Source organism: Thermomyces dupontii (genome assembly GCF_041956625.1).
Source record: "Thermomyces dupontii strain NRRL 2155 unplaced genomic scaffold VTN31scaffold_3, whole genome shotgun sequence".
In the NCBI taxonomy this organism is placed as follows: Eukaryota; Fungi; Ascomycota; class Eurotiomycetes; order Eurotiales; family Trichocomaceae; genus Thermomyces; species Thermomyces dupontii.
Window position 1 is genome coordinate 750,213 of NW_027192309.1, and position 12,807 is coordinate 763,019.

Here is a 12,807-nt window from a genome sequence, read left to right on the forward strand (position 1 = left end):
TGTTTGATCTATGGATGACGATAGATTCGATACTCGCTGGGTCTATGCTTACAGGCGTACGGCGTTGATGGGGGAATTATGTACTAGTACTGCTTGATCTATTGCAGCGGGTTCAACCGCACGACAAAAGAGGCCTTTTTGCCTTGCATATGTGTCAAATATGCATCCAGCTCATGATCCTCGTCAATGACAAAGGATACTTCCTTGCCATTTTCCTCCTTTTCCACCCCCTCGATCCGGGTCACGGTGGAATCCGGATATCGGGCGGTCACGAGCTGTCGCAGCTCCGCAACCGTGATCGAGGTCAGCTTTTCAACCCACGTCTTAGAGTTAGCGTGGATGGCGCTGCGGGGACTGACTCGGATATAGACCGGCACGGGCGGGCTGGTAAAGAGCGGCTCTTCATAGCCAAAGGCCTGCCCCGGGTCAAACGACGTGTTGTTGGCAGCCTGGAGGAGCGACGGGTCGATTTGGATATCTCCGAGGTCGCCGGTCGCGACGGGTGCACTGGCCAGCGCCTGCGAGGCCAAGGTGCTGATTCCGTTGCTGATCCCGTTCGTCATTCCCTGGCTGTACGTGTTGGCCAGCGGCGCGGCTGCCGGTGGCCTGGGTTGCTCGGTAGACCGCTGCGAGGCGGCCCGTTTCCGTTCTGGGTTGCGTTTCGACTGGTCATCTCGTAGTCGTTTCATGACATCCCGGCAGAGTACCTCAAGCGCCCGGAGCTTCATGGCGTGCTCTGGATCCGCCGGTCCTGGAGCCAGGATGCGCTGCAAAAGTTCGGAGCCCTGAATCCATCGCTCCTTGAGCTCTTGCCACTGTTCATCTCCGGCTTCCAGCTTGCTGGTGAAGTGGGCAGCTTTGAGGGTGTTGTAAAAGGCATTGCGGATCTGGCGACTCTCCTCCGGATTGATGCCGAGCGCATTCTTGGCCTCTGCAATAGTCATTCTTCGCTCCAGCGTGCGCATTCGTTTCGTCACATCCGTGCAGACAATGTCCAGGGCCAACGCCTTGGCGTCCCGCTGATTGGGATCGCGAGGATGGTTGTCGTTGTTCGCAAAGAGGGCGCTGAGATGCGGTGACTCTCGGATCAGTCTCTCCTTTGCTGCCTGCCATCGCTCGGGGCCTGCGACCGTCTTCTTCACCAAACCCATTTCCTCGCATATCCGCTGGAAGCGATCACGGATTTGCTTATACGTCGCATTGTCTAGTTGCAAATATTGCTTACTCTCGTCTATCGTCGTCTCTGACGGGAATCGAGGAGGGCCCGGAGGATCTGCCGGTAGCCCAGCCCAACTCCGCGTTCGCCGACGTCGCTTTCGAGCAGCCCAGCGTTCCTCACTTTCTATTCGCAATCGTTCCAACCGCTCTTTGCGTTTTGCGAGGATCTCCGGAGGGACAGCCGGCGACGCCGATGCCGGAGGACCGGATTGATCGGGGAGCGCATTGTTTCCGTTGTACAGTTCGTTCTGCAGAGCCAGCAGGCCATCATCTACGCCCTGCTGCTCCTGCGACGGTTGGGCCGTCGTCTGTGATTTCATGCCATTAGGGACGCGCAGCAGCCAGCGATTCTTGGCGCGTACGCGCATCAGCTCGCGTTCCTTGATGTTGAAGCCCTCCTTATTGAGGATGCGCAGCATCTCCCGCTGGCTGACATTTCGTTCCCACAGCTCCTTGACTCGCGCGACAAGAGCGGGATTTTTGTGGGCAGGATTCTGCTTCGAGGGAAATCCCCAGCGCTTGAATTGAGTTTGGAAAGCTCGTTTACTGCCCCGCAAGCTTTAGTTAGCTTGGTCGAAGCTCTCATTCTCCGCTCTTCCGATGCCGTACCTCGGCGCAAATTGATAGGTGTTTTTCATGTATTCCATAATCTCTTCCAGCGCCTTGTTGTCCACGATGTACATCTGGTAGCAGATGTCCCGCTTCCCTTCCCAGTCGTACACCATGGTGGGCAATGGGCTCCCCCGGGGCCCGTCGTCACCTTGTCTCTTGATGAGTGAACTGATAAGCGGTTATCACCGGCTGATTGTCGGTAGCTCTTTGAGGTCGTGTGGTCTCCCGTACTGAGCAGCACTGACGGCTCTGCGGTGCGCCGTAGGACTCGTAAATGAAGTGGCGGTGAAAGAAGCCGAGCAGGCTAAGTACCCCGCTGGCGGGATGAATGAGACTTGAAGACAACGCTATGAAATAGCGGAGTAGAGCAATCCAGACCACGATGTAACCTCCAACACGCCGAGCTTCGAGTCCTCGGTTCCTCCATGTGAAGGTTGGCCAGCTGCCATTGCACCAGGGGGACTCAGGGAGAGCAGATGGAACAAGAGTGCATTTTCTGGATCACATGACTTGAGAGCCTGCGAATGGGAGATCGGCGTCACTGGTCTGGTATCGTATTGTCAGTACAATACGGACGAGGTTTCATTCCGCCTGATAAGAGGGTTTCATACGGGGAAAGGCGGTATTACGAATACGGATACCGCCTCTAGGAAACAGTTCCCCAGATCCGAAGCGACGGTGAAGGTTGAACCTATTTTTGCTCAGTTAACTCTTAAAGTCATAGTTAGATAGATTCATTTTTGAGACTGAGGATCAGCAACTATTGAATCCGCAGTGTGTTCTAAGCTCTTCGCTCGGACATCTTCAGGGGCAATCAAGTCCAGTAAACTGGAGTGGCAGCGCCATCCGCCCGGATCGGGGGGAATAGAAGACCCAACATCCGACGATTCCGGCCGTTTTTTAAACTTCTCTCGTTCACGTCTTGAGACGGACTAAATCTAGGCCTCGCATAGCCTCGAGTTTATGGAGTCTCACTACTACTGAAGCCTCCGGGGCAACGCTAGAACTCTGCTCTTTAATACGAAATCCCTGGTCACCCCCCCCTCCACGCTCCGGTTTCTCCCCTCCCCTCTCCCCTGGTGTTCGCTGCTCGATTTCTCCCAAAGACGATGGACAGAGGCTTCTTGTTCCTCTCGCGTGTGGCTCTCCCGTCATAACCCTTTCTCCCTCTCTCCCGTCCCGCCTCCCCGCCATCTAGCCACCCGGAATGTATGTCCACGCCTCGCCATCCAACCTCTCCCTGCGCGAGGGCTCCTGCTCGGGGACGTCGACCCCCGACCTCACCAGGAGAACGCCCGGGCGGCACTCGATCGACGGGTCCAAATCGTCGACTTGGGACGTAGCTGCGGCGCCCGATCTGTTCTTTCATCCCAAGAAGTCTCGGCGAACGAGCGCCAAAGTGACGGTGCCGCTCAAGCCGCTGCTCAAGGGCCGGTCACGAGATGACCGGTCCTCGCTGTCCATCGACCTGTCGCGGTCGTCGCTCGAGTACGAGGGCCTCGGCATCTTCACGAACCCTGAGCGCGACGCACGCTTCAGCGACCGCGTCGTGTCGGCCCCGCATCACCGGTCCATCAGCGATGCGTCCACCGCCTACACCACGACCTCGACGACCTCGACATACCATCGTCCTGGGGGCCAGTATTACGTGCACCCAAAGCGCCAGACTCCGCGGCCGTTTGCACCGTCGGTAACGCACTCGCTGAGCAACTCGGTCGAGGAGAGCTATCTCGAGGGCAGCAACTCGCACGATCTGGAAGACTCGACCATCGCCGCGAGCCCGGACGCGAACAGCCTCTCGTTCACGCGCAGCGGCGACACCACTGTGCGGTTCTCCGAGGAGCTCTCACGCAGTGACTTCAAGTTGTTCTCCAGTGAGTCGTCAACGGCCACGGCGGGGCGGCGCTCCATCACGGACCTCGACTCGCTCCGCCGCCGCCGGCGGTCCAGCCGGCAGACGGTCGTGGACGCCGCGTCGCACGCCGCGACGGTCAACGCCGCCCGGCGGGCGTTTGAAGAGAAAGAGGCGGCCAAAGCGCTAAAACTGGAGAAGCAGCGCCATAAATCTCAAGACCGCGAGAATCGTCGGCGTCGATCCAGGCAGCACAGCGCAGATATTTCAGAGGACGCAGTCTCCCCAACAACAACGCGTGCCACACCGACGCCAGAGCCCATCGTCTCGTGGCCGCAGGAGATCCCCAATACCCCACCGTCGTCTGGCACGCGGGAGCATCACCACAATCGTAATAATCACAACGATGAAGAGGAGGAGGAAGAAGTCACCGCCGTCAAGAAGCCGCACAGCGCGAATCCGGCCAACAATGCGTGGATTCGATTCTTAACCTGGCTGCGGACGCGGCTCTTCAAGCTCAAACGCAGAATGTGTTCTTAGCGGTATACTCCTCTTTTATCTCCTCCTGTTTCTTACTGTGTTATTGTGATTTGTCGATTTCCTGCCTGGAGCAAGAAGATGGAAGAACCATCTCGGATGGATGCCGGCATCTACGAGTCCATTTATCAACTGCGGCGCAGACGAAGTCGCTGGATTCTGTGTTTTTACTGAACTCGCTTATTTATCTTTGCGAGATTCCGAATGGATACGGAGGGTGATCCTCTCTCTGATTGATGGGAATCAGATGAAGGTTGAATCCATTTCATGTATGCTAGCTAGGTAGTCATGGAACAAGGAGATAGCCACTCTGAATCTAACGAATTTCATTCCCTTTTGAATGGCGAGCACATCCCGTCGTAATCGTGATTTTGGTTGGTATTCTAGAGAATTAACCCACAATATTATTCTATTTTGCTTGATAATGTACAAATCACGGTCGACCAGCGTTATTTACCATTCCTTGACCTCCCCAGGCAATGGACGCTCAATCCGGACGACTTTATCCGAGTTCAGCAGGCACAACGGATCAAGCGCCAGTTTCAACTATTGCAAATCCGAACGCAATTAGCATCATGGAGAAAAAAGAGAAAAAAAAAGAATGGATGGAAGAAACTTACACGGCGCATGGTATCCACGGCACTGTCGCCCAGTTCATGAGGAAGATAGTCACGCTTGATGAGCCCGACGCCGTGCTCGCCGGTGACGGTGCCCTCCATGGCGACGGCGTTCTTAACCATGCGGTGGACAACTTGCTCGGCGAGGTGTTTCTCTTTCTCGTTGAAGAGAAGGATTGCTAACATGGAGATTAGCCCTCGACTTGGAGAAAAGGAGGGATGAATTGGGAGGAAGGGGAAGGATTACCGTGGAAGTTTCCATCACCGACATGTCCGCAGATCCCCGCGAGCAGCCCGCTCTGCACGAGGTCCTTCTTGGTCGCCTCGACGATGTCCGGCAGGCGGCTGATCGGCACGGCGACATCGGTGGTCCACACGCGGTCGTTCTCGTCGCGCCGCATGGCCATGATGCTCCAAAGGGCGTCCTTGCGGGCGCTCCACAACTCCTGCATTTCGTTGTTGTCGCGCGCAAACTCAAAGGAGCGGCCGCCGGTGGCTTTTGCCAGCTTTTGGACCATGCCGATCTGCTCCTTGACGCCGCTGGGGGTGCCGGCGAACTTGAAGAACAGTGTCGGGGCCTCCGCCCAGTGACGGCGCGTCGCGCCGCTGGCGTTGATGCACCTCATCTGCACGTCGTCGAGGATTTCCAGGCCCGCGACGGGGATGCCCTGCTCGACAACGCGCCGTGCGCAGTCCGCCGCGTGGTGCACGCTGGGGAAGCTCGCCACGGCAACGCTCTGGCTCTGCGGCTTGATGGCCAGCTTGAGCGTAGCCTCGGTCACCAGGCCCAGTGTGCCCTCGCTGCCGATGAACAGCCGCGTCAGGTCGTACCCGGCGCTCGACTTCTTGGGCCGCTGCCGCGTCTTGATCACCGTGCCATCCGCCAGCACGACAGTCAGCGACGCAACCCACTCGCGCATAGTCCCGTACCGGTACGCGTTGGTGCCCGAGCATCCTGTGCCTACCATTCCGCCGATCATCGCGCCAGGGCCCGGGTCTGGCGGGAAGAATAGCCCGTCGGCCGAAAGCCGCTCATTCAGCTCTTCCCACCCGACCGCCGGCTGCACCACCGCGTCCAGATCCTCCTTGTGCACCGCCAACACCTGATTCATCCGCCGGAAGTCAATGCACACCCCGCCCCGCGTCGGAGCGTAGTGTCCCTCCAAGCTCGTCCCACCCGAGTACGCGGTCACAGGGATCACCCGCTCGTGGCAGACTTTCATAATCTTGGATACTTCTTCCGTGGTCGACGGGTACAGCACTATGAACGGCTTTTCGTTTTCCTTGCGCGAGTACGACGACCAATCCGACCCGGAATGCGATACCAAATCTTGCTCGTCGGTAGAAACATGTTCCCGCCCCAAGATCGCCACGAAATCCGCCCACGCGGCCTGCAAGTTCGCAACCGACGTATTGTGCTGAACGGGCGGTAGCTCCGCCAGCGGTGTAGTTGACGAGCTAGGCGGCGGAGCCGGCCTCAATGTCCCGAGATAATATGAACCGGCCGAGAAGAATACCACAACTACAACCATTAGGAATCCCTTGACGGATGCTCGTCCGGCTCAGGTTTCATACCGAAAAGCGTTCCCATGAACCGCGATCCCATTGACCGGGTCTGGTACTGCGAGTACCGCTCCTGTTCCGCCCGCTCACGCTGTATTCGCTGCTGGGTGCTTTCGTACAATTGCGACATAAACGACGGACGCTTTTCGTCAAGACGCGGTCGCGCGGCACTGAAGCCGCGAGAGAATCGAAGCGGCAGACGGTCATTGTCGATGCTGTGGGCTTGCACTGTGCGGACCGGCTGCCGTTGGAGAACTGTCCGCGACAGCGACACCCAAGAGGGGCGCATCATGGCGGGAAGAAATGGCCGCGGCAGCATCAATTGGATTGAGCTGCGACGAGGGCCATACCAGAGTCGGCAAGCTTTCCTATCTGAACAACGATGCTCGTCCGCACTCGCATCAAGATCGGATTTTGTTCGCTGCACGGTGCAAATGCTTACATAATGGTAATACGGAAAATCAATGACCCGGATATCTCGATCTGAGCATTTTTGAGTAGGGATATCCCCTCCACCAATCACAATCGCGGAACCGCAGTCTCGGACTCATCGCCGACGCGGCTAAATTCAAGCGGCTAAATTATATCGAGACTTCGAGAGCTTCTTGGATTCCATGTTTTCGGACGTCTGATCCCCGTATTCCCCGCTCTCAGGCCCAGATCGATCGGATTCGAATGCAGATGAGGGGAACCTCACATGACGCGAGCTCAGAAAAACACGAGCCAGAATTGTTCTGGTGTCGAAGGGAAAAAAAAAAAAAAAAAAAAAAAACTCCCTCTTGAAAAAGGCTCGACATTGCCCGCTCGAGGTCTCGAGAGAGCGTGAAGCTGATCAGATCTCCCCGCCACCATGACATCACCGGCCACGGCACAGGTTTGGAATCTTCTAAATGCAAAAAACACCCATGCAACCCCGCACCGCTGACGGTCAATGGCAGAATCTTTCCTTCGTCCTCGAAGGCATCAAGCAGGTCAAGTTTGAGGACCGGCCGATCCCGGAACTCGTCGATCCGCATGATGTGCTCATCAATGTGAAATACACGGGTGTCTGTGGCAGCGATGTAAGTGGACAAACAGAAACTCACCGCGTAACAAGAGGCACTGACGAAATCCGGCAGGTTCACTACTGGGAGCACGGCGCGATTGGCGACTTCGTCGTCAAGGAGCCCATGGTGCTGGGCCACGAATCCTCCGGCGTGGTGGTCAAGGTTGGTTCCGCGGTGAAGACGCTCAAGCCCGGAGACCGGGTCGCAATGGAACCCGGTGTCCCATGCCGGCGGTGCGACCCATGCAAGTCCGGGCGCTACAACCTGTGTATTCGGATGGCATTCGCCGCGACGCCGCCGATCGACGGCACGCTGGCCAAGTACTACCGCCTACCGGAGGACTTTTGCTACAAGCTCCCCGATTCCATGACGTTGCAGGAGGGCGCGCTGATTGAGCCGCTCAGCGTGGCAGTGCACGTCGCCAGGCAAGGGGACATCCGTCCTGGCAACTCGGTCGTGGTGTTTGGCGCCGGGCCCGTCGGGTTGCTGTGCGGCGCCGTCGCGCGGGCGTTCGGCGCCAGCAAGGTCGTCATGGTGGACATCCAGAAGCCACGCCTGGATTTTGCCAAGGAGTACACCGCCACGGGGATCTATCTGCCACAGCGCGTGTCGGCCCAGGAGAACGCGCAACGGATCAAGGAGGAGAACGACCTGGGCCCCGGAGCGGACGTTGTGCTGGATGCGTCGGGCGCAGAGCCTTCGGTGCACACGGGGATCCATGTCCTCCGGACGGGCGGCACGTACGTCCAGGGCGGCATGGGCAAATCCGAGATGACGTTCCCAATCATGGCGGCCTGCACCAAGGAGCTAACCGTCAAGGGCAGCTTCCGATATAGCAACGGCGACTACAACCTGGCCGTCCAGCTGGTCGCCACGGGCAAAGTCAGCGTCAAGGAACTCATCACCAACGAGGTCAAGTTTGAGGAGGCCGAGACGGCCATCACGGACGTCAAGACGGGGAAGGGCATCAAGACGCTCATTGCTGGTCTGTAGTTGTAATACCCTTTTGTTCAGAAACGAGAATGTCCAATAACAAAGTTCTTTCCAGTCGTACGTACATTACTTGTCTATGCTCATGCTGGGACATGCAACATACCACACATGAGAAAGAAACGATCGTAGGGGTATCAAAACTTTAAAACATACGAAAAAAAAAAAAAAAAGAATGTTCAACAGCACCCACGACTGCCCCGATTCCGAGACGCCGTGAGTCGAAATACATCCTCCCACTCCCCCATCCAGCTCCCCGCATCATTCCTTCTCCGCGGGCGCCTCCAGTGATGATGATGCGGCAGCGGGTCGTCGATTGTGAGCGCGCTCCGGATACTGCCGCCATCGCTGGTACCCCTAGACCCCCCCGTCCACATACCACCGTCGCCGTACTGGATCCCGCTCTGCGGATCGTCCGGGTCGATCTCCCCCAACTCGATCTTGGTCAGGATAATGCGCGCCAACCGCGTGAACAGCTCCTCGACGTTCTCGCCGGACAGGGCGGAGACCTCCACCGCGACGGGGATGTTCGACTTGGTCGCCCAGTCCAGCGCCTCCTGCGGGTCGACCTCGCGGCCGTGCGTGGCCTTGGTGGCCGTCCAGCGGGTGCCGGCGGCGGCACCACCGCCGGAGAGGCTCTGGGTGGAGCGGACCGATCCTCCGGCGGAATCGAACGGAGGAGGAGGAAGGGGAATGGATGATGACTGTCGGCTCGTCGACGTGCTAACGGAGCTCGGGGTGAACCTGTGCGGGTCATCGACAAAGGATGCGGCCGCGCTGTGGTCTTCCGGGTGAGCGAGATCGCTCTTATTCCCCGCGAGCACCACGGTGAGATTCGGCGACGCCAGCGCGCGCGCGTCCATGAGGAACGTCGGGAGGCCGCCAAACGAGGCGTACGAGGAGACATCGTAGACGAGGATCGCGCCCGCCGCACCGCGGTAGTAGGACCGCGAAACGGACCGGAACCGTTCCGTGCCCGCCGTGTCCCAGAGCTGCAGCTTGATCCGTTTCCGGCGGGCACCGCTGCCAATCTTGACGATTTTGGACGAGAATTCGACGCCGATGGTTTGCGAGGACAGGACTCGCCCTGGAAGAACCAGAGAACAAGATCAGGTTAGCTCGAGCTTCCTTGTACCCATCACACAAAGAGAGAAAATCCTACATTCGTTCTTCACGAAGCGATGAAGTAAACACGATCTGGAAATGAACGCCACCCCCTCAATAGTGAGCCGAACCGTTCGCCTTCCTGATGTCCCGATTCCAGCGCGCTTACTTTCCCGCACCACTCGGACCAACTAGAATCACCTTCGCGAGATAATCGTACATACTCTCGAGTTCCTTCAATCATCCGCCGGAACCGTCAGCAACACGTGGAAAGCAAATCATGAGCGAAACCGAAGCAAATCGACTGACCTGATTGCGATCAGGAACCGACGACGTCGACGACGCGTTGGAGGCATTCCGTGGGCGAGTCATGATGGTGGTTCTTTCATGCTGGAGTATTTGTTATTTTCTTTTTCTGTCAAGTTAGTATTGAGTGACGCTGGTGCATGAAGCGGCCCATGAGACGGTGATACGATGGTTGTCGCTGAAGCCATACGGTCCCCAGTGAACTAACTAATAATCCCATGGTAGCGTTCAGTTCTTAGCTTAATTCATGCTCGGCTGTCGGTACGGTCGATCAAACCGTAGCGGGGCTGAGCTGGCCGACTCGTTTCTCCCCTTAGCTATTTGAAAAGTCTCGAGATTTATTTCATCTCGATGGTTTACCTTTGCATGTTGTCACAATCTGGAGGCAAATTAAAGTGGCAAGAGATGCCTAAGGAATTCAGGCCAGCTTGTACGGAGTACCATTCTCGCAAGAGAACTGCTCAATCACAGCGCATAATGTTCCTAGACCACAAGACGTGACATGCCTAACCGCTGAACAAACACTCATCTCAAATCGTATATCGTGTCATCAGTTGCATGATCTCATAAGTCATACAAAGTCATCACGGCATCAAAACTCAAAGCATCGTTAAGCCAATCGTCACGCCGTAGCTCAGCCAAAAAAAATGCTTGTTAAGCACAAAAATCACCAGGAATAATCAATCAATGATGCTTCTCCAGCAAATGTACCAAAGTTGTCCAACTTTCGCAACACGTTTTGGACATCCCATGATAGCACCACGAGCACTTGACCGTGTTGTCCAGCGCCAGCGCTGGGGCCTGGGATGGAGATACCATGGAATGACGTCGCCGATCGCGGGATGATCCATTGACACCCGCCGCGGGTGGTGTTTCGGATCGCTTTTGTTCCAAGAGCGTGTCTGGAATCACCATGCGCGCGTAAACCTCGGAGGGAAGATCATGCCAGGACTTGCAACTGCAACAGATCACGAAGATCTTCGTCAGGTACTTGGGCTTCGAAGCTCGCGAGTGCGGGTGGCCCGAAGCCTTCTCTCCTGGCTTGCTGGATTTAGGTGAAGTCGGGCGGCCCGTGCCGCGCTTGGGGGAGTCCTTGACAGCCGGCGACTTGGGACTTGCTGCCGTGTCGGGGCTCAATTCGGTCTGGGAGGATCGGTCGACCATCTGACTGTATGAACCATTAACCGGCCCAGACGCAGCTACAGGCGACATTTCGGGAGTCTTCTGCAGCGACGAATGCGACGAAGAGACTGATCCATTCTCCGGAGTAAAGTACACTGACGTGGCGGACGACTGCTGCTTGCTCTGCGGACCATTCAAATCCGAGTTCCCCGTCGCGGCCAAACCGGCTTGCTTCTTGCCTGGTTCTGGCACACGAGAGGAGTTGTAAGCATCTCGCAGCCCGCTACTTGCAGTGACATGTCTAGGACCTCTCTCTCGAGTATTGGCCTCCGCCGCGGTGCCGCTTGGGAGCTTTGAATAAGACCCAGTTGGCTGGCCTGGTTCTTCCCTGCCTCGCGGTAAAGTGGTCCCCGACCCTTCGTTCGCCTTCAAATGTAACTGGTTGGCCCCAGAGGATTTATTGATAGCTGCTGTTCCAATAGACAGGGACGTTTGTGAGGTAGATAAAGGTGCTTGTGGCGGCGCTGGCACCTTGGACGAGCCCTTCACAACTGTTCTCGAATCAAAAGTATAACGGCGAACATCGATAGAATTGATAGATTTTGGAACCCCAGCTTTGATTTCGTTGCTGGTTGTGCGACTAAGATTCTCTCCACCAACGGCACCCGTATTTCCTCCAAGCCAACGATCCGTTGCGCTGTCCACACTCCCACGCCGGCTACGAAAGCGAGCGGCCACATTAGATAAGAACGGTACTTTGTTGCCATCGTGCGATAACACGGAAGAATCAATTGAAAACCGACGAGATGGCTGGGAATCTTTATCCGGTAATCGCTTCTTCTTTGTCAAACGACGCCGGGGCGGGTCTGAAACGTCTGCGGGGGCCGTGTTAGCCCGAGACGGCGGATATTGGTTCGGCAGCGAACTCGAATCACTGCCCGATGCTGGGATATTGTGTATCTTGACGTGGGCATAGAAGCGGATACCTTTTGAAGCTGTCGGGGGAGATACAACCGGTGCTGATGACGATTGAGGCGGTGCGTCTGAACCTGTACCCTGTTCCGACTTGAGAGGCCGCCGGCCAAAGGAGAAGCGCCGTTGCCGATGAGAAGGCTGCTGCTGTGTATCCATGGCTTGTGACAATGGGGAGAGGTACAGTACTCCGTATATGCGGGGCTGGTCCAGGGCCGAGGTTGTTCAAATCAGAAGATCAACCAGCATGATCCTATACCCGAACCCTAGATCGTACTCGTACTCGTAGATATGATACCGACAATGTCTCGTCGCATGCTGGGGAGAAGCTCTAAGCTCACCATGTGCAATGACTGGTTTGGTCACTCGGGGCCCGATATGAGAGAGAAAAAAAGTAATGCCCTAGGAGGCTGGACGTGGCTTTTCCACTGCCAGGCTAGCCGACGCCGTCTCAGTCTCAGAAGACTCCATTATTGAGTCGTGTGTTTATCCCATTCTGTTGAGGAAGGTTTAGTTTACTTGGCAAGTCTTGGCTGGAACGATTGATTATGTAAGTCATACGATCTGCAGACCGAAATAGTAACTGCTAAGCTACATAAGGTTAGTGTGAAGCTTGATTGATTAATTAACCGTACTGGGTTAGTGTCGTAAACCACGTGGTATGTATTTGTCTGAGGAAGTACGAAGTCAGGTAGAGGTACTGGAGGAACGAAGAAACGAGCTGGATGCGGAACCCCTATACATATACCATCCCATAAAAAGATAGGTAGATGGCATACCGCAACCCATATAGGTAATATCATATTCGTCTCGGCGAAGTACTCGTACTCCGTCCTCAATGAACGGTACCAGACCGAGCACAAACTCA

General features: G+C 56.3%; 6 protein-coding genes across 6 annotated transcripts; 2 read left to right on the forward strand and 4 right to left on the reverse strand.

Annotated features, from left to right (window-relative positions):
• Nucleotides 1-98: 98 nt before the first annotated feature.
• On the reverse strand, nucleotides 99-1,943 carry VTN31DRAFT_3723 (uncharacterized protein; the record flags this gene model as incomplete). Its single annotated transcript, XM_069404034.1, has 2 exons — nucleotides 99-1,764; nucleotides 1,828-1,943. 2 exons carry the CDS (start codon nucleotides 1,941-1,943, stop codon nucleotides 99-101), a joined length of 1,782 nt encoding a protein of 593 aa, XP_069261048.1.
• A 1,094-nt stretch (nucleotides 1,944-3,037) lies between these two features.
• On the forward strand, nucleotides 3,038-4,222 carry VTN31DRAFT_3724 (uncharacterized protein; the record flags this gene model as incomplete). The annotated part of the gene is made up of 1 exon (XM_069404035.1): nucleotides 3,038-4,222. The coding sequence occupies one exon, from the start codon at nucleotides 3,038-3,040 to the stop codon at nucleotides 4,220-4,222; it is 1,185 nt and encodes a 394-aa protein (XP_069261049.1).
• A 450-nt stretch (nucleotides 4,223-4,672) lies between these two features.
• On the reverse strand, nucleotides 4,673-6,691 carry VTN31DRAFT_3725 (uncharacterized protein; the record flags this gene model as incomplete). Its single annotated transcript, XM_069404036.1, has 4 exons — nucleotides 4,673-4,765; nucleotides 4,840-5,015; nucleotides 5,084-6,358; nucleotides 6,412-6,691. 4 exons carry the CDS (start codon nucleotides 6,689-6,691, stop codon nucleotides 4,673-4,675), a joined length of 1,824 nt encoding a protein of 607 aa, XP_069261050.1.
• A 558-nt stretch (nucleotides 6,692-7,249) lies between these two features.
• On the forward strand, nucleotides 7,250-8,438 carry VTN31DRAFT_3726 (uncharacterized protein; the record flags this gene model as incomplete). The annotated part of the gene is made up of 3 exons (XM_069404037.1): nucleotides 7,250-7,273; nucleotides 7,338-7,460; nucleotides 7,518-8,438. The coding sequence occupies 3 exons, from the start codon at nucleotides 7,250-7,252 to the stop codon at nucleotides 8,436-8,438; spliced, it is 1,068 nt and encodes a 355-aa protein (XP_069261051.1).
• A 176-nt stretch (nucleotides 8,439-8,614) lies between these two features.
• VTN31DRAFT_3727 (uncharacterized protein) lies at nucleotides 8,615-9,911 on the reverse strand (the record flags this gene model as incomplete). The annotated part of the gene is made up of 4 exons (XM_069404038.1): nucleotides 8,615-9,522; nucleotides 9,598-9,632; nucleotides 9,709-9,773; nucleotides 9,849-9,911. 4 exons carry the CDS (start codon nucleotides 9,909-9,911, stop codon nucleotides 8,615-8,617), a joined length of 1,071 nt encoding a protein of 356 aa, XP_069261052.1.
• A 618-nt stretch (nucleotides 9,912-10,529) lies between these two features.
• Nucleotides 10,530-12,098, reverse strand: VTN31DRAFT_3728 (uncharacterized protein; the record flags this gene model as incomplete). The annotated part of the gene is made up of 1 exon (XM_069404039.1): nucleotides 10,530-12,098. One exon carries the CDS (start codon nucleotides 12,096-12,098, stop codon nucleotides 10,530-10,532), a length of 1,569 nt encoding a protein of 522 aa, XP_069261053.1.
• Between the last annotated feature and the right edge of the window lie 709 nt (nucleotides 12,099-12,807).